The sequence below is a fragment of the Megalobrama amblycephala genome, linkage group LG6, assembly GCF_018812025.1.
Source record: "Megalobrama amblycephala isolate DHTTF-2021 linkage group LG6, ASM1881202v1, whole genome shotgun sequence".
In the NCBI taxonomy this organism is placed as follows: Eukaryota; Metazoa; Chordata; class Actinopteri; order Cypriniformes; family Xenocyprididae; genus Megalobrama; species Megalobrama amblycephala.
This window is the reverse complement of record NC_063049.1, coordinates 27,844,348-27,869,959: the sequence shown is the minus strand read 5'-3', so window position 1 is coordinate 27,869,959 and position 25,612 is coordinate 27,844,348. Positions and strand designations below refer to the sequence as shown.

General features: G+C 35.4%; 1 protein-coding gene across 2 annotated transcripts in view; it reads left to right on the top strand.

Moving 5' to 3' along the window:
• kcnh3 (potassium voltage-gated channel, subfamily H (eag-related), member 3) overlaps positions 1–25,612 on the top strand; it is a 146,658-nt gene that overhangs the window by 105,963 nt on the left and 15,083 nt on the right. For both annotated transcript variants that reach the window (XM_048193652.1, XM_048193653.1), the window contains exons 4-10: positions 2,437–2,576; positions 2,942–3,194; positions 4,385–4,542; positions 4,759–4,966; positions 11,533–11,910; positions 17,958–18,157; positions 19,991–20,240. In XM_048193652.1, the coding sequence (XP_048049609.1) occupies positions 2,437–2,576; positions 2,942–3,194; positions 4,385–4,542; positions 4,759–4,966; positions 11,533–11,910; positions 17,958–18,157; positions 19,991–20,240 (1,587 nt within the window). The remainder of the gene's footprint in view (positions 1–2,436; positions 2,577–2,941; positions 3,195–4,384; positions 4,543–4,758; positions 4,967–11,532; positions 11,911–17,957; positions 18,158–19,990; positions 20,241–25,612) is intronic.

The following is a 25,612-nucleotide window of genomic DNA, read 5'->3' as shown; positions in this document are numbered from 1 at the left end:
CAGGGCCAGTTGAAACAAAATTGAAACAGCCTGCACCATTCACGAACTATGGAATACGTGTATTGTTACATTTTTTGCACAAGTACTTTATTATGCATGTACGAGAGGCACCCGTATTGTTGTGGGTGTACTTGCACAGGAACCCTGGAAGTAAAGAGTTCATGGAAATAAATATAAGCCTTTTTCTTTCATGTTTATGCAGAATATTGAAACAGCTTTGACGTTACTGCTTCTATGGGTTGCCACACTGCAGCACCTATTTTCCCTTATTTCCTCTTATATTCATATGCACACACACCTCAAACACCTGGTCCATCAAATGTCATACTTAGCAAGCTCATCTATCCTCTGTTTCTCATTCCCTCTCACTCGTTCTTGGCTACTGAAACATGCGTCGTTGATGCTTAGATACAGGCCAGCAGCATCTCATGTGGTGCTAGCTGTTACTGTAATCCTGACACCTCTCCTCCCCAGAGAGCGAGAGAGAGAGAGCAGTAGACTGATAAAGAGAGAGATGAAAACACGCACACAAGACAGATAGGACCGGGAAGAAAACTTGGCACAGAGGTGTGAAGCTCCCTTTAGTGGCCTGAGCTTGAGCCAAAGCATGGTTACTGTTCATTTGGCTGATGGATGAACATTGTAATGGCACTAAGAGTAATATATCTGGTCCTTAATGTCAAATCATTAAAAGTGAATAATTGGAATAATTAAAAAAAAAAAAAAAGTGAGTTTCATTAATTATGTTGTCTAAGACCAACGTTCTTTTAAAAAGCATGATTAGACTTATATAAAAAAGGGGAAAAGCCAATAAATAAAATGTAAAAGGATAGATGAGTATTTTGGAAAATTGGAAAATTTGTAAGACAACACAAGAAACAAGTTACAAGAAACTGACAGATGGTTCTCTCCAAATTAGTGATGTAAACTGAAGTCATCAATAAAAATCAACTCTTCATTGAAGGGTAGGCTGCCGGGAACATGTTAGTTTGCATATGATAAGAGAGCAAATATCTTTAATATCTTTCCGACAGATAATACAGAACAGAACAGATAATACACACCATTCAAAAGTTTGGGGTCAGTAAGATTTTTTACTGAAATTAATAGGACTAATTTTATTCAGCAAAGACATAAATTGATCAAAAGTGACAGTAAAGACATTTAACATCTTACAAAAAAATATGTATTTCAAATAAATGTTCTTTTGAACATTATATTCATCACAGAATTCTGTTAAAATTGATCATGGTTACTACAAACAAATTTAGCAGCATAACAGTTTGCAACATGGATAACAAGAAGAAATGCTTCTTGAGCACTAAATCAGCTTATTAGAATTATTTCTGAAGGATCATGTGACACTGACGATTGGAGTAATGACTGCTGCACAATATATTAAAACAGAAAACACAATATTACTGTGTTTAGAGTATTTTTATTTCAATCAAATAAATTCAGCCTTGGTGAGCAGCATAACAGACTTACCAAAACAATCGTTAAAAAAAAAATTAAAAAAAATTACCAACCCCAAACTTTCGGATATGTTTCTGAGAGTAACTAAAATGTAAATCATTATTTACTTACAGTTGTTTAAAATATAGTGTTTTGTTGTTGTTGTTGTTTTGAGCTTAATATGTTTTTTTTTTTCTTCTTTTTTTTTGTGAAAACAACAAAAAAAAACTCTTTTGTGTTCCATGTACTAAAGCAAATCATACAGGTAGAAAATGGCATGAGATAAAAGTAAAATGACAGAATTTTTATTTTTGGGTGAACTATTGCTTAAAAAGCAAATTAAGCAAGCTACTAAGTCAGTATGTCACAGAATCAGGCCACCTTTCAAAATATCACTGAACACCCCTGGTGCAGTGGATAGAATGAGAGTCTGGTAGCCTTTTAGAGAGGGAAGGAGAACAAGCACAAACTGAGGATACCATTGAACTATAAACTAAATTAGCATCTTTTTAAAGAGCTTCTAAAAGCTTTAATTGTCCATTATAAATTTGTCTGTTTATTTCCCATGGTGTTTCACAATTGTTAAAATGAATAAGTGTTTTTTTTTTTCCTCTCAGTTGCTGTGTTTTACATCAGATACATTACTCTTTTGTCATATTTACAAACCCTTGATAAACTAATGAATGCTAATGTAATTTGCATTGAGCAGACAGCATGTGCTAATGGGTAAATGTAATCGTGATTTCAGTGTCAAGTTCTGTTTGTTCAGAAAATTATGGGTAAGAAAGTAAGGCAGACTTTCTAATAACTTCAGTTAAGTAATGGCATAAAACTATGCACATGTTTTACTGATGCACAGTAAAGCTGCATGTGATATTTTTTTTTGTTGTTTTTCTGGAATACCTTGATTTTATTTTGTGTTGAGCAAAATGATTCTGAAAGGAAATCAATTAAAATGATATATGGCTGTTCTCTGCTTAGACGAGGAGACGGGGTTGGAGGTGCACAAGGTCACGCGGCCACCGGGCTTCAATGCCAACCGGCGGCGCAGTAGAGCTGTGCTTTACCAGCTGTCTGGACACCTGCAAAAACAAGACAAGAGCAAACTCAAGATCAACAATGTAAGTCCTTAAAAACATGGTCTTATGCTACAAACAGATAAATTAATTTACCCCTAGCCTGCCCCACTTCAGCAGTACAATATTTACACCATTTGTATTGAACTTGAGAATATTTCAAGTATTACTGAAGAATAAAATACAAAAATTACCTTATAAAGCTAAATAGTGAACTGTGTTCAGTTATGAGAAAAAGTCATTAGTGTGTCAGTTCCTGTAATTTACTGCTGCTTCTCAAAGGTATTGGATTATTTAGTTCATTTTGACTGAGCAGCACACAGCATACTGTTTATGGTAATATTGACTAAAATTAAAAATGTAACTAAAAATTCATTAAACATTACTATCTGTACATTGCTATTATTTAGAACATGTTTGGCGAGAAGCCGCCCATCCCAGAGTACAAAGTGGCAGCCATTCAGAAGAGCCGTTTTATTCTTCTCCATTACGGCACTTTCAAAGCTGGCTGGGATTGGCTGATCCTCTTAGCGACCTTTTATGTAGCAGTTACTGTGCCCTACAATGTCTGTTTCACTGTCGTCGGTGGACGGGATGAGGCATCGACCCCTAGAAGTCCACCGAGTGTGAGCGACATCCTTGTGGAAATCCTTTTTATGTTAGGTAAGGCTCAACCTTCAGCGCTGTGGTCTTTTTGTAGTGTCATTAGTTTAGTTTAAAAAAAAAAAAAAAGTACTTCTGTCTCAGTAATGTTACCTGGGCGATATTAAATGTCTTTTGATCCCATAGCCTGCTAATGAAGTGCCCAGATTTGTAACACACAATTCTGTTATTGTTCAGGTTTGTGTGCTGTGCAGACAGTCTTTTATATCATTTAGGTAATATACAGCCAGACGTCTTTTAATTATTCTGAGCTAGTAAAAAGTTCTAGATGTTATTATGCAAACGTCATTAAAACTCATCTCGCATTTCAAAAGCCTTAAAAACATGAGAGCAAAACTGAAAAGATTTTTAAAGCTGCAGTCCCTAACTTTTGGTGCTCTAGCGGTTAATAAACAAAACTGCATGCGTCTTGTGGAAGAACATTGTAGCCACTTTTCTCTGTTTACGTCTATGATGAGTCAAGCAGGTACTGGGCTACATGCAGCAGTGGCAACCCATCTGGTCTAAAATAGTCTGAATATAAACACGTATTATAGGTGTACCATAGTGATTCAGGATAAGATAAAAACATGGTTTGGAAAATTGATTCATTATGTACTCCCTCATTATATAAATTTTGTACATTTTGAACACAAAAAAAGTTACGGACTGTAGCTTTAAGGACAGTTCAGCAAATACAAATGCTAAAGATATGTTTTATAGTTTAGAAATAACTCTTTAGAAGGCCTGTTGTCAAATTAATTTATTAGTAAAGATTCCCATCTGTAAGGATATACTCATATACAAATCTATTAGACAAAACATCATATCGCCAACCATTACCTTTATATTAGAAATCCATAGTATGTGGATAAGCTTTTTAGCACTGCTTCAGAGCAGTTAGTGTTTAATAACAGAATCTGCCCATTAAACACAGTTTCATAATGTAGAAAAACTATTTGTATCTTCAAATTTGCAAAAAAGTGCCATTTAAAGCCATTTACTAAACCGAGCTTCAATTAAGCGCTACTGTATTTGCTGCAATTGCATTTTCCATTACATAGCATTATAATCACCACCCAGACCAAACTTATATAAGCTGTCATTGAACAAGGTAATGATTAAAATACAGTTTTATGTGCTTTAATTATAAATTAATATCTGTGTCTTCTATTTTCTACATTTTTTTTTTCTTTGTTTCCCTGTGACAGATATTTTGCTAAACTTTCGCACCACATTTGTGAGCACATCAGGCCAGGTGGTGTATGATGCGCGATCTATCTGTGTGCATTATGTCACCACTTGGCTCTTTGTGGACCTGATTGCTGCGCTACCTTTTGACCTGTTGTATGCCTTCAATGTCAGTGTGGTAAGTGTTAATTTTTCTCATTTCTAAGTAATTTTGGGCCAACTGTTTATTCACTGTCTTCAGTATCTATATATTTGTGTTTATATAGTTTTTAATGGGTCTCACACAGAGCTTTGTGGGACACCACATTTCATATGATACTGGGCTTGTCATCTTAAATAATTATTAATACTGTGATTTCCTTTTGTTCTATGCATTTAATATATGTGTGTTTAGTACTTTGGAGTTCATCTGCTGAAGACGGTTCGATTGTTACGGCTTCTACGCTTGCTGCAAAAGCTGGAGCGCTACTCCCAGTACAGCGCAGTTGTACTCACATTACTCATGTCCATGTTCGCCTTGCTGGCACATTGGATGGCCTGTGTCTGGTACGTCATTGGCCGCAGTGAGATCGAGAGCAACAGCCCTGGTTCCTGGGACATTGGTGAGTATCATATCTACAAACTGTCAGCATAGCTGTATCAATCTTTCAAATTCATTCAAACAGATATGAAACCAGATAATATAATTGAAATTAAAAAGTCAACAACAACAACAACAATAAAAGGAAAAACTATATGGCAGTTAGCATATTAGCATAAGTACTGCTGACTAACAGATCACATGCTGGCCTTGTTTTGTTAGACTAAATTGGACAGAAATCTGTGAAAGAATTGTGAAAGTATTCTTTTCACAGTGTCTCTTACACAAGGATCATTATTGAAGATATCTGTCCACTAATATGCTCATTACAGTAAAAATGTACAACAAAATCTTCATGTGCCTTACAAAAAGACTTCCTAAAACAAATATCTTGCATTTGCTCTTTAATATAGGTGCAAATAACTTTTCAAATCATGTAGACACACTGAAAAAACAAGGCAGACGTAATGCATTTCGCATTTTGTTAGAAGGACAGAACATTCCCTGTCCTTCAGAATATTCTCAGACATTCTTTTCACGTCATGTGTCAAGTCTGAGCAAACTTACCTTTTTCACATTTGTTCATGAACAGGTGAATTACTATATCAATTTGACTTTAAAATGAACCTCTCTATCAGTCTCCCATGTGCTGCCCTCCACATGAAAGAGGAAAAAAAGACCAAGGGTAAAATAAATGGCTGTAGTGCAAAGAAGAGTGTATGATGACATTGATATGGTCTAGACAGCATGAATCTCGAAGGACCGAAGTTATTCCTCTTTTTCTTGGCTGTGATTTTGCTCAGTCACTGAATCGAATTCAGTGTATTGATTAAATTGAATTGATAGAAACCAATTTTTAAACTGAATTGACAGAAACCAATTATTTATGAATTGATTCAAAGATTCACACCCATATACAATTATAAATTGATTTGATATATAAATTAATATTAATTAATTGATTGATTGATTGATTGAATGAATGAATGAATGAATGAATGAATGAATAAAAGATTGATTGATTGATTGACAACGTGGGTGTGTCCAACCTATTACCAACCTATTCTAAAATCTCATTCTATTTGAGAATGTATTCCTTGAAAAATGCCTGCAATATGCCCACAGTCTAACACCATATGTCATGTCTAATGAAAATATTTCTGATTGGCCTCAGCATCAGTAGTATCCTTGGGTACATCTGAGCCCTAACTGACCACTATACCACACTGGCTACTGGCCTGCAGTTTAAATTACATCCACATGTTCTCTTGAAAAGCAAGGATACTACTCCAATTTCCAGTCTCTGCTGGTGTGCCCACCATTCCCTCTCGCCCATTTTTACATTGCCCAGCCATTAAATATTAAGCACATGAGGCTGTCTTGACACGGTTAGCTTTGCTAGTGGAAATGGAAGTTTGTAGCAGTCTGCACATCAGATGGAATATTTAGCATCGAAAGACAAGACACATCCAGGGCCCTATTTTAACGATTAAAAACGCAAAGTGTAAAGCGCACGGCGCAGGTGCACTCAGGGCGTGTCCAAATCCACTTTTGCTATTTTAACGACGGAAAAACGGTCCGTGCGCCGGGGTGCATTTTTGAAATGGGTTGTCCCTATTCTCTTAATGAGTAATGGGCGTAACTTTCAATAAACCAATCAGAGTGTCATCTCCCATTCCCTTTAAGAGCGAGATGCGCTCGCGCCATGGCGGAATGCTATTTACATGGCGGAATTTGTTGGCGGAAAAGCTGAACGCTTTTCAAGCGAAGAAACCAATCTGCTCGTGCGCGAAGTTAAACGTTTAATTAGAAGTTAAACGAAGTTACATTTTTATATTTATGTAGCCTACACAATAATATTCTTTTACACTGTAATCCTTTTGTTTTTAATATTTGGCATGTTTGTGTGATGCGCATCCCTGTGTGTAATAAGCAAAGTCAACGCGCACTGTGGACGCGCCCAGAGGCAGCGCAGTTTCTACCAAAGCGCTCTAACAAAAAAATATTGCGCCATTGACTTTAGACTTTAGACCAGGTTTGAGTTGGTCTATGGCGCAGTCTATTTTCAGCTCCTTAAAATAGCAAACTGAACTGCGCCGGACGCAAACTAACAAACACACTTGCGCTGCGCCCTGCGTCGCATTGCGCCGGGTGTATTATAGGGCCCCCAATGTGTAATGAGACTCAAATGTTTAACAGTTCAGCATTCAAATGCTGAATGTAGAATATTGGAAATGTACTAGATTTACAAAAATCTGTTTTATATCTGGTACCAGTTTCACATGGGCTCTTTACAGCTATTATTATTTTCCTTTGTGCAAACTTGAGACAGTATTATTGATAATGAAATATTGAAGTAGTTTTGAGTAGTGCTGTCTATCTGTGCTGGAAATGTGGAAATGAAAGAATGTAAGTGGATTGGAGTTCTGCTGTATCAATGATGAAAGGTTTCTCTGAGGGTTCCTCCAGGAGCTGATTGAACTCTTGTTGCTCTGTGCCTCCCTCTCTGTCTTTTTTCTCCATATCACTCACTTCACTGCCCTCACCTCAACAGAACACTGTTCTTTTTAATGGCTAGCTGCCCAGCAGACCAGGTGGCTCCAAAAATCCCAGTGTCTAATCAGTCAAACTTCTTGATTCCTTCTCAAGTGGTTTGGAAGAGAAAACAAATTGCCCACTATTAGAAAGATATTATCTTTTCAGTCTTGTTATTACAGTAATTTTAATATCCTTTTCTTGCACATCAATCTCCCTCACCTTCCTCAACCAAAAATGATTCTCCATTTCTGCTTGAGTATCCTGTATAACCCCCTTTAACCCTTGCCAGGACTATCTTTAAATTTTTTTTTTTTTTTAAATCTCTTTCTACTTGATCTTTCTCTCTACACAAGAAGCTATCTTTATTTTGTCACCTATATCATTACCGATGGGCTAATCATTGGCTCCTTTCTCATGCAATTAATAAATAATGTCCATCTCATACCCATATCAAACATATCACATAATTTTTTTGACATTAGATATATTAGATATTCAAAGTAAGCTTTCATTTGTACTTGTTCTTTTTTCCTACTGCAGTGATTTACAACCCAGTTAAACCTTTGTGGTCTGAGACAACATTTTTACATTTTTCAGGAATTTTCTATTCCGATTTTAATTATAAATAAGCAGTATATCGTCGCTGTCCGATGAAAAACACGTATGTCCATTTTGCCGATTTTTAGATTTTTCGACGGATTGAATGTCCAGGTACATTTCTGTATACAGTATGCTTCACATATCATGTCATCTGATTTTCACGTATATCCATTTGGTGTCAAAGCTGTCAATCACGCCGCGTATCTCCCGCCCTGTGGAAGCATCTCGCCGGTCTCGTGAAGTTTCATCGAAGCTCAGCACTGGATAGCCGAATAACACTGTGAGGTTACATTGCCAAATAAACATAGCCTGGTGAGACAATGACTTTCCTTTATCGAGGTAAACGTTTCCCCCCTGACGCCAGACGTACGTCTAGGAGTGACAAAATTACGGTAGGACTGTGCAAACAAAGTATCTGTCTAGCATTACCATGTCAGTGTATTGATTCATTGTCCCTTTATAGTTTGCAAGAGACATTTAATAAATTTATAATTAATATTAAATAAACTAAGCGTATTTAATAAACTAAGACGTAGGCTATTTAATAAACTGAACGTATTCATCTGTCAATATGAAACGCGACTTGGCCATTCTAATTAATGATCGGAAGAACGCGTATCGACCACCGTTACTGTAAAATATGCACGTATGTCCATTTAAACTCAATTTTGGTCAAATGTGGATTATATCATTACACTGGCAAGAATATGGTTACATGTAAAGATGCCGTACCAAGTATGACAACGCTACATTCAACTGCTTTTGAAATACAGTGTTTTTTTCACTTCCTGAAAAGTAACCGTTTTGGACATACGTGAGTTTCATCGGGCAGCGACGATATGCAGAGTATATCCTTATAGGCTGTTCCATCAGAGGCATTAATGGTATAAATTAATCTTTGGCAATGCTATTTGAAAGTATACATCTGCACTATTTATTTTAGAGGCTGTAAGCAGGTCAAGTACTGGTTGATGGCTGTTTTTCAGAAATAATTATGCACTCTGTCAACAAGCGCAATTGAATTGTAAAAAACTCAATTCTTTACCCTATACAAATAATGTGACAGGAAAGCTGGCATAAATCTCAGTGGTGTCTCTCACTAACACACCAGCTTCACCCAGTCAGCCCAGACATCCACACCTTTCATACTCTCCTTTGTGGGGATTCTCCATAGATGTAATGGTTTTTACACTGTACAAACTGTATATTCTAACCCTATTATTCTAATCCCCTTACTTTAACCCTACCCATTAACCTACCCATTACAGAAAACTTTCTGCATTTTTACATTTTGAAAAAATAAATAAATAAAACATAAAAAAACATAATTTAGTATGTTTATTAATCCATATCCCTTGTGGGGGAATGGATGTAGGTGATCTCAGGTTTTACTATCCTTGTGGGGACATGTTCCCATAACGTAGGGTTTACCAGGACCACACACAAGGGCAAATATTAAGTTTTGATGCCTTTGAATGTAAAATAATATCTATTTTATCTCTATGTTGTTGGTTACAATTGAAAATGAATGTAGCTACTACACATTTAATTATGGCTCTGAGTTTTGGCCAATTGTAACAATAATTATGTAATACAAATTAAAAAATGTAATCTTGAAAATGTGTGAGGAACATTATTTCATTGAAATGAAATAGCTGAAGATCTAGTTATTTAAAATATTCACAATGTAGGTCCTTAAATGTACATTATTCTTGCCAGCTAAAATCATTAGTACCATATAAAAATGAAAGCTATTATATGTAATATTATTAAGTATTAAAGCAATTATGTTACTTTGAGGTGTGCTCTCATTTTAGATACAATGAGATACCATTGAAATACCATTAGTGTAATGGGGCAATTATAACACAAGTCAATTCAGTATTATTAATAAATCTTTCTCTATGTAAATATTTTAATGGTACTATTATATATTATTGGTAGTAGTCAAGGTTACCTTTTTTTTTTTTTTTTACTTGGTCATTAAGTGATATTGGTTCTGAAAGCAAAAGTGAATGTGGGAGAAAAATGGGGCTCTTTTTTTCTCCATAAGCCTTAATCTGAACAAAACCATGGAAAATTTATCTTTAGATATAACATATTTATAGAAACCAGAGCATGCACACACACACACAAAGATGGATATAGGAACAAATCAGTATGTACTCACATGAGTTCTGTCAATCTTTTCAGTTTCTTCTGTCAATCTTTTCAGGCACTGTAATGAATATGATGAAGTTAATGTGTTTGGTCTTGGTGGAATAGATCTGCTACACTGCTGCTGCTGCTGTTATTATTGCTGTTGATTATAGCTGTATGGAGTACGGAACTTGCCACTGCCAAAATATACACGACATGCTGCCGTGAGCAAGACATGCTGCTGCTGTACAAGCATGCATGAATCACCCCGTAGCAGATCTATGCAGGTGGAGCTGGGGAAGGTGGAGGGTTTCTGAAAGAGCACTGCAAACTGCTACAGCAAACGATAAGTAAGTATCTGAATGTTGAGCAGCAGGCTCATTGGCGACTGATACAGCGGGAACCAATCAACTGTGCCCTATGGAGAATGATGTGATTGCAATCAGATTGTGTCAAGGACTTATCAGCCTGTGCCATCTAGAGTTTCATAACAGAACTTTGTATGAACATTGGAAGGGAAAGTTAGTAAGCAGATATCGTGGCCATGGACGTTTGAATTGACACTTCAGACAACAAAGGGAAGACTTTGGATGTATGTCAGGAAAGGAATGACCAAGGTTTCTGGTGTATGTGTACATGAAAAAGGTCATGTAAACTGGAGCTGGTCGCTGTGTAAATGAGAAAAGTATTTGGAAAAGTATTTGTTTGTGCATTTTTCATGATTGTGCTTTAAACCTGACAACTGCTAGTTGGATGTTTTCTGGCACTTTTTGTCCTCTCAGTCTTCATCATTCCCTTTCTGACCTTTTACACTTCTCTCTGTCTCCCCTGTGAGTTTGTCTGGTTCTCTCGAAAATATCATTTCTAATGCCACATATGGTACCTGTACTACCTACAAACTAGAAGCTTACAGACAAACAAGCGGTGGAGGGAAAAGAGAGAGACAGAGAGAGAGAGAAATGTACAGAATCAGTCCCACAGGGAACAAAAGTAGAGCAAACCAACTAATATTCAAACTGCTTCAGGTTCAGCACCATGGACAAGGACAGCTGCTCCATATTATGCTCAGTTCTGAGAGTGACCTAAGAACCCTGGACAGTGGCCATGTACCCGCTGAAAAAGTTTTAGGAGTGCCAGGAGTTGGGTAGTTATAGTGCCAAACACAAATGGAAAAAATATATTATAAAACAATCTCCAAAACTACAATATTATGAGGATAATAGAGAATTTCACTGGTCAAAACAATCGAGTCTGCACAATAGTAAATGTAAAATTGTCTCGTCTTACGTTTTCTCTTCCTCTTTCTCATAGGCTGGTTGCATGAGCTGGGTAAACGTTTGGGTACCCCCTACTTCCTGTCCCCGCTTGCATCCCTCATTCCTGATTCACTGCGCCCCACCATCTTGGATGGATTGGTGGTCAATTCAAGCCAGTGGAACGGCACTGATTTGGTGGGACATGAGTCTGTGTGGAACTCGAGCCAATGGAACACAACAGGAGTGGGGCCGATGGGCACCTCAAATACCAAACAGACTGCAGCTGTATTGGAAGGTGGGCCCTCGATTCGGAGTTCATATGTGACGTCGCTGTACTTTGCTTTAAGCAGTCTGACCAGTGTGGGATTTGGCAATGTCTCAGCCAATACTGACTCAGAGAAGATCTTCTCTATCTGCACCATGCTGATTGGAGGTAAGTGCAAGAGAACACATTTACATAAGTTTTAAGTGATTTTGAGGTTTGAATTTAAAATGTTTTACTATAGAGATGTGTCGCTTTCCAAATACTGATAATTAAATGTTTTAAAACCCTTAAATTAAGTGTTCTTTTTTTCTTGATCAGCATAAAAAAGCAAATCTTTGGTAACTTTTTATCATTTTTTTAACAAGAATTCCAGTGAAAATTTTCAATCCAACAGTAATTTTGAAAAATATTAAGATTTAGGTCATTTAAATGAAAATGTAAACCATTTAGTGGGGGGGAAATCAGTAAATTTTCACTGCTAAATCTAGCAAAATCTTAATTTTATTTTAAACCCATTACAAATGACCATTCATTTTTACAAAAGTACAAAACTTCATTTATTACAAACTTTACATTAATAATAAATAGAAAGTACAACCAAAATATAAGCCAACACCCAAAAACAAAGACCCATAATTTTAAGGAAACAGTTTTGATAATCAGCTAATGAGAAGCAGGAATTTTCGTACTTATCAATACAAGAACTATGTGTTGAAGGTTGAAGATGATTTCTGTCTGCTGTGTAAATATCATGTATACTGGGACAAGTGTATACTTGAACCCCTCTGGTAGAATCCTGCTCTCGGTTCCCTAATCGTTGTGTTAAAGACATGGCTTAATAAGTTTCCTTATAGCTTGGGGGATCCAAATGTTCCTTCTGTTATCTTTTCCACCCCCACCAGACATGAATATTCAGACAAATTATCTCAAGCAGTGATGATGACACTGGTTTCACTGACAGGGTTTAGATTAAGCCAGGATTAGACCTTAGTTCAATTAGGACATTTAAGTAGCTTTTATAAACGTGCATTTGAAAAAAAAAAACATTACTGGTTTGCATCTTGAGACAAAACAATGGCACTGACAGTATTTTAAGATATGTCAGTCCAAGTTGCTTTCAGTTAAAACATGCATTTTAGTCTGGGACTAGACTTAAGCCTTGTCTGTAAAACCAGGGGTAAATGTTCAAGCTAGAGATCATGATGCTTCCACCATCCCACAATACAAATGGTATGTAATATTACGCATTTAGGATGGACTGAAAAGCATAAATCAGCTAATCTGGTTTTGTACAATACCAACACTATTAAAAATGTCAGATCATTAAAAAAAGGAGTCACTTAATCTTTTTAGTTAAATAATTAAAAACTCTTTAAAAAATAGATTATAATCTATAACAAAAATGAGAAAAAAAATCTATATTTCCCATATGATTGACCAAGACAATATGCTTCAAGGATTACTGAATAATACACTTACGAAATGGTGTAATGGGGGTTCATGAGCATCCATTTGAGCTTTAAAATTACAGTTTGGACTGTGTAGATTTCACATATACACGCAAAGAAGGCTACAAGACCACATCAAGTGTGCTAATGACTGCATTTAAACTTCCTTTAGACTTCATCAATTTCCCAAAGGACTGCATTCTCTGTAAGTCAAGACACAGTGGTGCATTTACTTTATATGGGTCTTTAGTATACCATCAGTGACTATTAAGTTTGTGTATCCATGTGACCTCATTTACTTTTAAACTACATTTCCCATGGGGTCCATTCTTAGAGCACCAACATTTCCTTTGACCATGCTATTTATTAAGCTTTGCTACTTATTGATTATCCCTGTCTTTAACACATTTCCCCAGTGGTATATGGTTTATTGACCATCTTCAGTGCTGGGAATATACAAATTGTAGTCCATTACTGAATACCAGTTACATGATTAAAAACTGTTGTTAGTAACGTATCTATTATATTACACATTTTAGGTGATCTGACTTTTTGATTACTTTTAGAATACTTTTGACCTAACTTGTTTATAACATTGATTTGAATTGAACAATCTTGTACCATATTAATAAAAAATACAAAGATAAAGAAAAAATATGAAGTGCATTAAACATTACTTTACGTCACGGTTTCCCTAACTAGGGTTTGGGAAGGAACTACAGGTGGTTCATAAATTTATAAAAAAACTTTATTAATTAAATCACAAAAAAAGTTAAATTATAAGATACAAATAAATAAAAACAATCAAAATAAAACACTAACTAAAAAAAAAGATTTAATATTTTATTTGTTTATGCTGTGTGGCCTCTCAATTTTCTATGTAATTATAGTTGCCTGACTAGTGGCTGATCTGTGTGTGCAATTCCACAAAAGTTTTAAGAAAAGAATCAATGAATTGTGAATAATTTACTGCCGTTTTGTGAATATTAAGTAATCATGTAATTAATAAAAACATAACTATAGTCTGATTTTGAATATATTTTAAAATATAATGATATAATATAATATAATTATATTATATAATAATATAATATAATTACAAGTATTTCATTTTTGGAATCTGATTAGTTACTACTTGGCCCTGACCATTGTTTAACTACCTCAAAATCTTCTAACATATTTATAGAAACATAATGGTTGAGTATACACAATATTGTATAATATTGTACAATATTCCTGCATTTACCTATTTATGCCAATGGCCAACATTCTGTATGTCTTACGGCATGTTGCATTGATTGTTTCATTGCAAAACAAGTGATTTGATTCAGTCTGTACTTGTTTGTATGGTTCAAAACTTTAGTGTTGCCATATTTGTGTGGATTCTTAGAAAAAGGCAGCTTATGTTGGCTACTCTTAGCTGTTTTGTGCTAACTTGACCAGCAGGATTTGACTGCCACAGAAATGGAGCTATACTTGTTATCTGCTGGGACAGCTGTAATGATTTTTTTGCGGCTGCATGTGCCCCATGTGGATTCAAAGAAGATGTTGTGACAGTGGACTGAATTTTAAGGCATGTCTTCTGGGCCATGAAGAGATAGACACAGGCTTCATTGCACTTAAGAGGGGCAAATGAGCCTGGCTGAATCCATGCACACTCACATACGTGCACACTAAATCAATGTGTCACCAAATCCTACCACTAAGGGCCATTACTGTCCCAGCCAGCTGACAGCTGGGCTCCTACCCACACACAGAGGGTATTTGGGGAACACTGATATGCCTTAGACAAAAATTACCATAATTACGGCAAACGACTGAGCATACTGTGTATTATATTAACCAAACAACAATATGATATTCACCACTCAACCCAAAGGAAATATTTCTCAAAGATTCCACTTATTTAGCTTAAGTTGGTTAAAATTAGCTTAGTTTAGTCTATCCCAACATCAGTTTCATGCCTCATGTTGTTCTACATCTTAAGGATACAAAACATGTAAAGATGAAAAAAATGAGCTATGCAATTATATTTCTTTATGTTCCACAGAAGATAGAAATTCATACAGGTTTGGAACAACTTGAGGGTGAGTAAATGATGACAATATTTATATTTTAAGGTGAACTCCCCCTTTAAGATGTTTCTCCTAAAATTCATTGGGAGAAATAACAATAGAAAGAAATGGTTAAGAGGATAGCATGATTAAATTTATGTGGATACCACTTTGAGTATTGAGTATGTTTGATTTCATACTGGTCGCACAGTTTGAGACTAAATAAAGAATAAATAGAAATTCAATAATAAATTGAATCTCAAGAATAAAGAAAATGTCTTCATATAATCTCACTGCTATATTGGAGAAACAACTCAGCAAGAGTGCTCATTTCTCCTTGCTACAAGAATCAGGTAGTTGAAACAGGTTTTAATAGCTCATATTTCATTTTGTAGCCCTATTTGCTATAAATTTCAGGACAAACCTCATCCAAGCACTCAAAAGGCATATAACCCAGGTGCAGCCACTTGCTCTGAGTGCAGTTCTTGAACAGAAGAGCAGCATGCAATTTCCGCAACAATTTATGTTGACTTCAATTAACGCTCCATGAGTACTCTCCAGTCCTTCTTGATTGTTTACACTCATGTTGGCAAAGTTCACAATGTTAAATAACTAGATGATAAAGAGTTTGGTGGTGGAGTGAAAACAGTTACACTGAACAAAATATACTATGTAGAGGAAAAGTAAACACTAAAAAGATGAACAAAACAGATGCAAACCAGCATGCTGTTCACTCACAATGAAATCAAACAGGAGAAAGAAAACAGACTGAAGTGTATATGACTAGATGTAACACCTGAGGCCTGTTGCACAAAGCCAGTGTTATTTGCTACCCAGGTTGGGAATAGTTTAAACTAACTTTTGGTTTTCATTACAGTTTTATAACATATATATATATATATATTAAAATTTAAATTCTATTGATTCACTAGCATTGATATAATCAGGTATTTTCCTTTAGCTGCCTTCTCAAACTTTAATTGCAGCAGCAGTGTTGGTTCCTGCCTTGTAAATGCGTTTAAATTCATGATATTTTTCATAACAATCTCTTAATCTTCAGCAGAGAAGTGAACTGCATTGGCTCTCTCGCACGAATTAAATCAAACTGACACTTTCCATGTTCCATATTATTGGTTGTTCACTGCAGATGTTACACTTTCAGGTGCACGTGCTTAATCACAATCTCTGGATCAAATCCTGATTTGACAGAGAACATTTATATCGAATGTTGTGAGCCCGCTGAACCTGAACTAAACCAGGTTGGATTTGCATGGTTTTGTCAACTCTAAACCTACACTGAAACTCAGGGTTTGTTCAGCTAGCTTCATGCAACAGGCCACTTAAAATCCTTCTCGGATGAGATAGGGTGAATCCAATCACATATGGAGATCACAAAGATTGGAGATTACATTTGTGGCATAACCATGAGCGCATCCTGATGCACAACAGGAGAATGATTGTCCATCATTGCAATGGAATATTGGTTCTAAATTTTGTTATCTAGGTGTAATGAACGACTGTCTGATTAAAAACTAATTACAAGTGATTCTGGAGAGGCATTTTAACACCACATGTAAATGGAAATCTGTCTCTGGGGTGTTTTACACGACACCGTTTTCAACTAAAAACTTTTCATGCATTTTGGCTGTTCATTTACATGACAGTGGCGTTTTGGGGGCCTGACAACAAACTTTTTTAAAACGGATTTCAAAAGAGTTTTTTTTAAAATGATAGCATTATCATCACCCTGTAAACTACAAAAAACATTAATTTATCAAAACGGTGACATCATGCGTATTATGTGTTCAGTCTATGGGGCGTAGTCTTTCTTTACAAAGTGACATCGCCCACTACTGGCCTGGCACTCATAATACAGCATTTTTAGTCGTTTTCACGAATCTGTGTGAACAGAGATTGTTTTTACAACGTTGTCGCCTGTACGTGAAAAATGCAAAGGCAGAATGTTTCTGTTTTTAGTACATTGCTGTTGTGTAAGCCTACCCACTATTTCTCTCTGTAAACGGCTGACCATTGGTTTTACTGCAAAATATAAATCATTATGCTATTAATTTGAAATATATTCATTTGATGATATACAAGATACGTGTATAATCAAGTAATTAGACATAGTTCTCTAAACTTTTAAAATTTAAGCTTTAAAATTTGTTCAGATGGTGTCGAAAAACACTTTACTATTTACATTAATTTAAGCCAATTAATTTTGACTGTTTACTAGGATACTCACCAAGACAGGTATTTTTTGACATATATATTTTGGGAATTTGTAAAAGCGCAAAAAGATATGAAAGAGTGCTCAAGTTAGTTATTCTTGTGCTGTCTGAGATGCAACTTTCTGGGCATGTGCTTTGGATGTGCACAAAACTTTCCACACAGTGTGCAATGAATTGAGTTCCCTTTCACATCTTCTTGCACCTGAATATTTAAATTGCCAAGGCTTAAATTGTGACGATGCAAGTTTACATATATATATATATATATATATATATATATATATATAATTTTTTATTTTATGGACCTTGGTGAAAGAAATTAATTTCCTGATTATTAATATATGAATTAACATTAATATAATCTAATTTTGATGGGTTTTAATTATATATCTAATTTTGTCACAAAACAAAGCAAACAATGTCATTGTTAAAATTCATTTTTTTAATCTCCTTAAATGTTTGTTTGTTGTGTCTCCCACCAGCACTCATGCATGCCGCGGTCTTCGGTAACGTGACGGCCATTATCCAGCGGATGTACTCACGGCGCTCACTCTATCACACTCGTACCAAAGACCTCAAAGACTTCATCCGCGTGCATAGGCTGCCCAAGGCTCTCGCGCAGCGCATGCTGGAGTGCTTTCAGACGACATGGTCCGTCAACAACGGCATCGATGTCAGCGAGGTAAGGAATTTCAATAATCTGTGTGCACACATGAATAAACTGTCAAAACAAGTTCACAATTTATAAATATTTTTACTATAAGTGTGGACAGTATGCACAGTCATGTAGGTGTTATATTTGAAGGAAGTCTTTATTTAAGGTGTAGCTGTATGGGAGCTGCTGTTCTTATCCACTCATTGAACACCTGATGTGTTTTCTTGGTTTCTGGATGCCAAGTTCGAGTAGCTCTGAAACTTGTCACAGATAGTGTACTTTCTTTCTTTTACAGCTAACGGTCAGTGAAAGAGTTGCTTAACTTTTAGAAATAGTTGATCTTCAATCTCAGGAGGTCAAACTATTGAATGATTTGTGGGTTTGCAGTTTTGTTGGCAAATTTTTATTTAAAATTTTGTGTGATTGATTAGATAAACTTCAAATTTAAATATATTTAAAATGTATTAAATATTAAAGTGGATTTTTAAGGAATGTTGACCTGATCTGACACTGAAATGTACTATATTTGTAGAATGTGCCTCTTCTGAAGTGCTCTTACTTCAAGGCAATAAGTACCTCCATTCGTGGCAAATATGTTCTAACTGAATATTTGACCTGTTTGAGTAACACATTATTTTAAATCTCTTATTAACTTGGCTACTCTGGTACAATTCATTCAGTTCAGTTCAGTTCAATTTATTTATATAGCACATTTAAAAACAACCATGGTTGACCAAAGTGCTTAACAATGTCCAGAAAATAAAAATAAAGAGTCACACACAAATAAGACAAATACAGTAAAAAACATCACAATGTCACAGCTCAGCTCGATATAAAAGCCAAGGAAAACAAATGTGTCTTAAGTAATGACTTAAAAATTCCAACAGTCTGAGCAGTTCTTATGTGTACAGGTAAACTATTCCACAAATTAGGTGCCACCACTGAAAAAGCCCGGTCACCTTTATTTTTTAACCTAGTTCTTGGAACATTGAGGAGCACCTGATTGGATGACCTCAATGCTTTAACGGGAGCGTGGACATGTAAAAGCTCTGATAAATACTCAGGCGCCAACCCATTTAAAATCTTAAAAACAAACAATAAAATCTTGAAATCAATCCTGAAGCGGACAGGAAGCCAGTGTAGTGAAGCTAGGACAGGGGTAATGTGCTCATACTTTTTTGTCCCAGTCATATTCGATATTCCATGACTTCCAGGTGGAAATGTTTTTAACCTTTACGGAGAGTGCATTTTGCATTCATCATTTCTCTATGTGAGTGTTACGCATCTAAATAGGGAATGCTGGAAATCTAATAAACACTTGGAATTAAATATCATGCTCATAGTATAATGTTTGATGCAATTTTTAGCTACTCTATGCAACAGTTGGTTCCAAGCCGCATTGCTCATTATTGGGCTTCTGTGATGTGATTTAATGCATCTGTCTAAGATTAGAGCATATTATTCTTTTCTATTCCTTTTTCACTTCACCATTCTGTCTCTCTTTCTGTTTCACAAATCCCTCATCTCTTTTATCATTTGCTTTATTTTCTCTGTCCACCCACCTCTCATTCACCGTCTCATCCATATCTCTGTCGTGCTCATAAACAAGAGATTCCATCTTACACTCACAATGTATTTAATGGGCCCAATTCAAAACACTCGTTACATAACTCATAACCCTCTCTCTCCCTGCTTTGATATCCAATATAATATCCCATTAAAGTCCAAGTAGAAGACTGCAGTTTCTTTGCTGCAGTTTTTTCCTTGATGATAAAATGTGAATCAGTTTTTTTGCTATATGCTTTTCAAGAATGAGAAGTAAGTGTACTTCTAATTAAATATCTTTTTGTCCTTTTCCAGCTTCTGAAGGACTTCCCAGATGAATTGCGGGCTGACATTGCCATGCATCTGAATAAAGAGCTCTTACAGCTGCCTCTGTTTGAATCGGCCAGTCGAGGGTGTCTGCGCTCCCTCTCGCTTATCATCAAAACTTCTTTCTGTGCTCCAGGGGAGTTTCTTATTCGCCAGGGTGATGCTCTGCAGGCCATATACTTTGTCTGCTCGGGCTCCATGGAAGTGCTCAAGGACAACACTGTGCTGGCTATACTGGGTGAGATTATACACAAACAGTATACACACAACCGGCCTCAACGTTGAAACAAGTGCAGAATGAATTTTTGTACAAAACCCCCCAAAAAACATTCACCACTATGACAATTTACATAATTATTTTACTAAAGATTTGCGCAGAAATTTGTTCTGGTTGCGTTTAAGCAATGCTTTTATTGTTTATTAAAAACAAGGCCCCAAATGTTCTTTTGTTCTTAAACTGTTTAATAAGAATCGTATGTTGCATTTTAAACAAGTTTCAAACACTACCAGTCAGCCTGCTGCTCAAACAAATAGATTGCAGTTCCATTCGATGCCACTAGTAGCGCTAAAAATACACAGGTTTTTTTTATAATTACTTACCTAATAAAAGTGCCCGAGGTAACCAGGTAAAATATTTGCTGTAAACTGTGAAAAAGTGAAAACAAAACAATTACATTCAGACTCAAATGTCATTTGTGACACTACAGCTATAGTGCAAAGGCATTTTTGTGTGTCAGTCAAGCTGGATTATTCATTGGCTCCTATATTGTAATTTCACAGCAATTTCAAAGCCCATTTAAATTCCTCCTACCTGTCACTATTAATTGTGCTTCCTGTGTGAGATTGAGACAGGCCAATACAATAAAAACTGCCTACATACACACATACCATCCATTAATATCATTGTATCATTTATGACACAACTCAGACATTATAAATAAGCTAAATAATGACTCTTATAAAGCACCTCATCACACAGACACACACACTTGCTCAGTGGATCTCATCCCCCCATTATCTGTAGTTCTCATTGTTTCGACGTAGGATTCCCATATAATTTTCAAGTCTATTGAACAGTAACTATCCCCTCCCCCCTTTACACAGGCACAATAGGCCCATTGGCTTCATTTTCTCATTAATTGACTTCCTTTGTTATGCATATTAATGCAGACATTATATGTGAGATTCAGCTACTGTTGATGATGAGGATACATACAGTTTCTTGCAAATACACGGCATGCCAAAACATACAAGCTCAGTTCCAAGCTCAAAATCTAGAGAGCTGCCTTGTCTAAGTAAATACCTAATAAAGGTGTGGTCACATTTTATTCAGTGAATTTTAACATGTGGAATACAGTAATTTCAATAGGAATCCACAGAGTCAGGACCTTCAAGCAAGGGTGAAAAAGTTTCACATGCAGATTTTTCTCGTATCCAAGTTGGTCAAGAGAATTTTCCATGTTGACCAACAGAAAGATGCTTGATTTGAAAGTGACTTCTGTGTTCATGCATTGCTACACTATTGACAATGGACATTTTTGTCATGGAATTGCGCTGCAATTTTGCTACTGTGACTTCATCTTAAGGCAGCATTCTAACTGAAATGAAACGTCATAAGAGATGGACCTAAATTATCTATTCTATATCAAGTTTTTTTTTTTTTTTTTTTTTTTTTTTTTAAAAAAAAAAAAAAAAAAACATACAAAAGTAACAAAAATGCCCTTAAAATCAAACATGGAATTGACATAATATTATCATGAACTGCACAGGCCCAACAATATATGCTAAATTATTAACATGTTTGTCACACAAAACACTCTTCACACAAAATACACAGGAGCTTCGACTCACAATTAGTTCCAGTAAGTGTGAGTTGTTTTGCAGGGTAACAAGCTAACAACACAGCAATCTAGTATAGAACATAAAAAAACACACATTTTGTATATATGCTTAAATGAAACACTTATAATCTGTTTCTCAACTTGTCCGGCACATTGGAAGGATTTTTTTTCACTGAGCTCATAGTAATGCATTCTGGTATTGCCTTCTTAGCCAAAAGAAGATATCTTAGAAGGCAGCATAATTTTGTCTACTTTTTGGATAACCATGATCCCTTAAAATTCCTTCTCTTTTGGCAGCTTTCATTACAGCATCTAATACCTACAAATTCCTCTTTTCCCCCATGGGCTATATGTTACTTTTGAGTAACTGACTGACCTAAGAATGTGTTTCACCCATAGCTGGTTGAAATACTGTATGAAGCCTGCATCCTGACATTATTGTGCTTTCATGGCATAAGAGACATTAGCAATCCAGCTCACATGTACTTGAGTCTGTGATTGCTATTCCATGCACAGTGCCTGTAGTTCCCACACTTACATTCACAATATTAACATTCTATCCAGACCTGTACTTCATGTGAACGAAAATGTTGATACACAAACATACACATAGATACATATAGTAGTATAACTATCTGCAGGCAGATCTAGTATTCGGATTTGAGTCAAGCGTGAGTTAACACAGAGATATTTTCTGTTTATATCTTTGGAAATGTGTGAATATCATTCCATGAATTGCACTAGAAAAGGTCAGTGCTTTTTACGATATTGTAGTGCTTAATGAGCTGTGCAGGCAGGCCAGATGTGAAACCCAGTAGTGTTCATGAGGATTCATGATTTTGTGACCGATTGTGTCACTTAGCTTACTGGTTGCTGCAATAACCACTCTGTAAATTAGTTTTGATAACAAATAACAATAGAATCAGAAATAGCATCAGCATAAATGTCTTCTTTCTTCTGCAAATAGTGATCTTGCACAATGCACCCTGGTGACATCTACTAGCTAATCACTCTTGGGCTAGTTGTCACACTTTTCACTCAAGTGAATATTTTTCACAGTAGGTACATTTCAGTTATTACTGCCTAGGAAAAATATAAAGTTCTGTTAACACACGGTGAGTCCTAGATAACCTGTTATTTATTTTGTTTTGAGAATAATACATTTATATATATTATTATGTAGATATGAATAATACAACAATGTATTTTTAACTAGATATTTGAAGCCAACATAATGCCTGCTAGAGAAAAGCATTTTATATATGTTTTATAAATGTAACACAATGTAATAATGTCTGAATTGAAAACAGATAAAAATATGGTTCTGAATATAGTCAAAACAGATACTTACATTCAGTGGCATAGGTTTGATTTTGACATTAGTGGGGACATAAAAGCAGCATTTATTATAGACATTTGACTGCAGTTTCATATTATCTCAATAATTGGACAATTTTGCTTTCTGTACAACATGAAAGAATATCTAAACAAACAATTCAGTAGTTGCTGGATATTGGTAGGGACATGTCCCTAGCATCCCTACTAAATTCTATGCCCTTGCATACATCAGTAATAAAATGCCTTTGCTCCATAATGGCTTGTAATTATGAGCTGAATTTACATAGGACCTTTCAATGTCATGCAGCGCTAATCAATTCGCTTCAATCCCATAGATAAAATCATAATAATAAACAAATACATAATAGGAATAATAGAAAAGAAAACCATGTAAACAGAAGCTTGTGGTTTTATTTGAAATAGAAATGATTGTTTATGGCTAATTTAATAAAACAGTGCTCACCTTTCTGCTTCATCTTGAAGTATTCATGAGAAATGTACACAGCCTAAAGGCTCCTCAAAAACCTGATAACAGCAGATGAAAATGCCTTCGGCCAATATCAGTAGGAATCTTCATAATAAGCTCCTAACCTAAATGTGAATGATAGCTAAAATACACATTTACATATGCAGTTTTTTGCTTTAAAGTTCACCCAAAAATGAATTTTGTCATTATATACTCACTCTTATGTCTTTCCTACGGAGCCCCGCACATGACTTGCGGACAAAAATATATATCACAGCTATGATTTAAGAATTTGTTCAATCATTTTAGTTCATTTGTGGCTATTTACATTTACTTAAAATGAGCAAACTAATGAGCCGGTTGTTCTGATTATTTGTGCTACCCGCTCAGATTGTGCTACCTCCCATTAAACCGGATAGGTAGCACCAATCGATAGCGAAAAATGCTACCTATCAGGATAGAACATGTTATTTTAATTTTAAAATTAATTTTTTAAAATTAAAACGTATTATAGTTGATGTGGCATTAGATTAACACCATGCACATAAATTATTAAAGACACAATCACACTGTAAAAATGATTTGTTGGTTTAACTTAAAGTAATTAGCCTAACATGGTTGCCTTAAAATTTTGAGTTCATTTAAACTAAAAAATTGAATTGATACAAAGAAAGAGATTAGCTTATTCAACAGAAACTCAAAATAGTATGTTACCTAAACATTTGTGAACCTAAGCTGATTTGACAAAAGATTTGTAAAAAGTTGTGATAACAAATCATGAAAATATTTTTTTACAGTGCAGTGGCTGACAGCACTCCGTCAATGCATTCATTTAAACAGCTCATCAGAGTGAATGACAGACAAATAATGACCCAGCAGCTAAATGTGACATTTATAGCCTTGGAGTAAAGGGATTTGTGGTTTTTAATGTCACTTTGAATTATAGAAGTGGCAAATTGATAGATTCATGTTCTGTTTTTTTTTTTTTTTTTTTTTTTTTTTGTGTGTGTGTGCGCGTTTTTTTTAATAGAAAACAAAAAAGGAATGGTTTAATATAGGGCAGATTAAACAATTGCAGTTATATAAGGTTTGTCGGTAGCACTTTATTTTACAGTACGTGTACTTTCCTGGTATATATATTGTAATTGTGTTGTACATACAGGTAAAAGAGTGGTAACACAAGGTACTTACCTGACATGTATGTAATGGAAACTAATAAGAAACACCAATGTACTTTCCAATGGTACATACATGGTAATTACTTTGTACCTATAGACAAGTGTTGGGTAATAACAGGCACTTACTTATAGTGTCCATATATGATAATGAACAGACACATTACTGTACTTACTAATGGTAACTGGTATATTCACTGCTACGTTCATAGTAAGTTCATGGAAATAGGACTGTAAAATAAAGTGCATCCTTGTACATAAATAAAGTGCACCCTTGTACATAAACATTACATAGGAATTACCAGCTCTTTAACCTTTGTAATAATAAGCTTAAGTATATTAACTAGTAAGGACTGTAAAATAAGATGCACTATTGTGGAGAGCAATTTAGCATTACCAGTTCATAAAACACTACATAAAGTACAAACATAGTGCAGCAAAACAATTGCTTTATTTCTTGAAAATTTTGTTTTACTTACTAGCGTCCATGAGTACAACATAGTAAGTGTCTTACAAGTTCCCACAAATAACTGTCTGTTATTACCCACACTTGTCCATAAGTACAACATAGCTACCATATACATACCATTAGTAAGTACAGTAATATGTCTGTTAGTTACAATATACTGACACTATAAGTAAGCACCTGTTATTACCCAACACTTGTCTATAGATACAAAGTAATTACCATGTATGTACCATGGGAAAGTACATTGGTGTTTCTTATTAGTTTCCATTACATACATGTCAGGTAAGTACCTTGTGTTACCACTCTTTTACCTGTATGTAC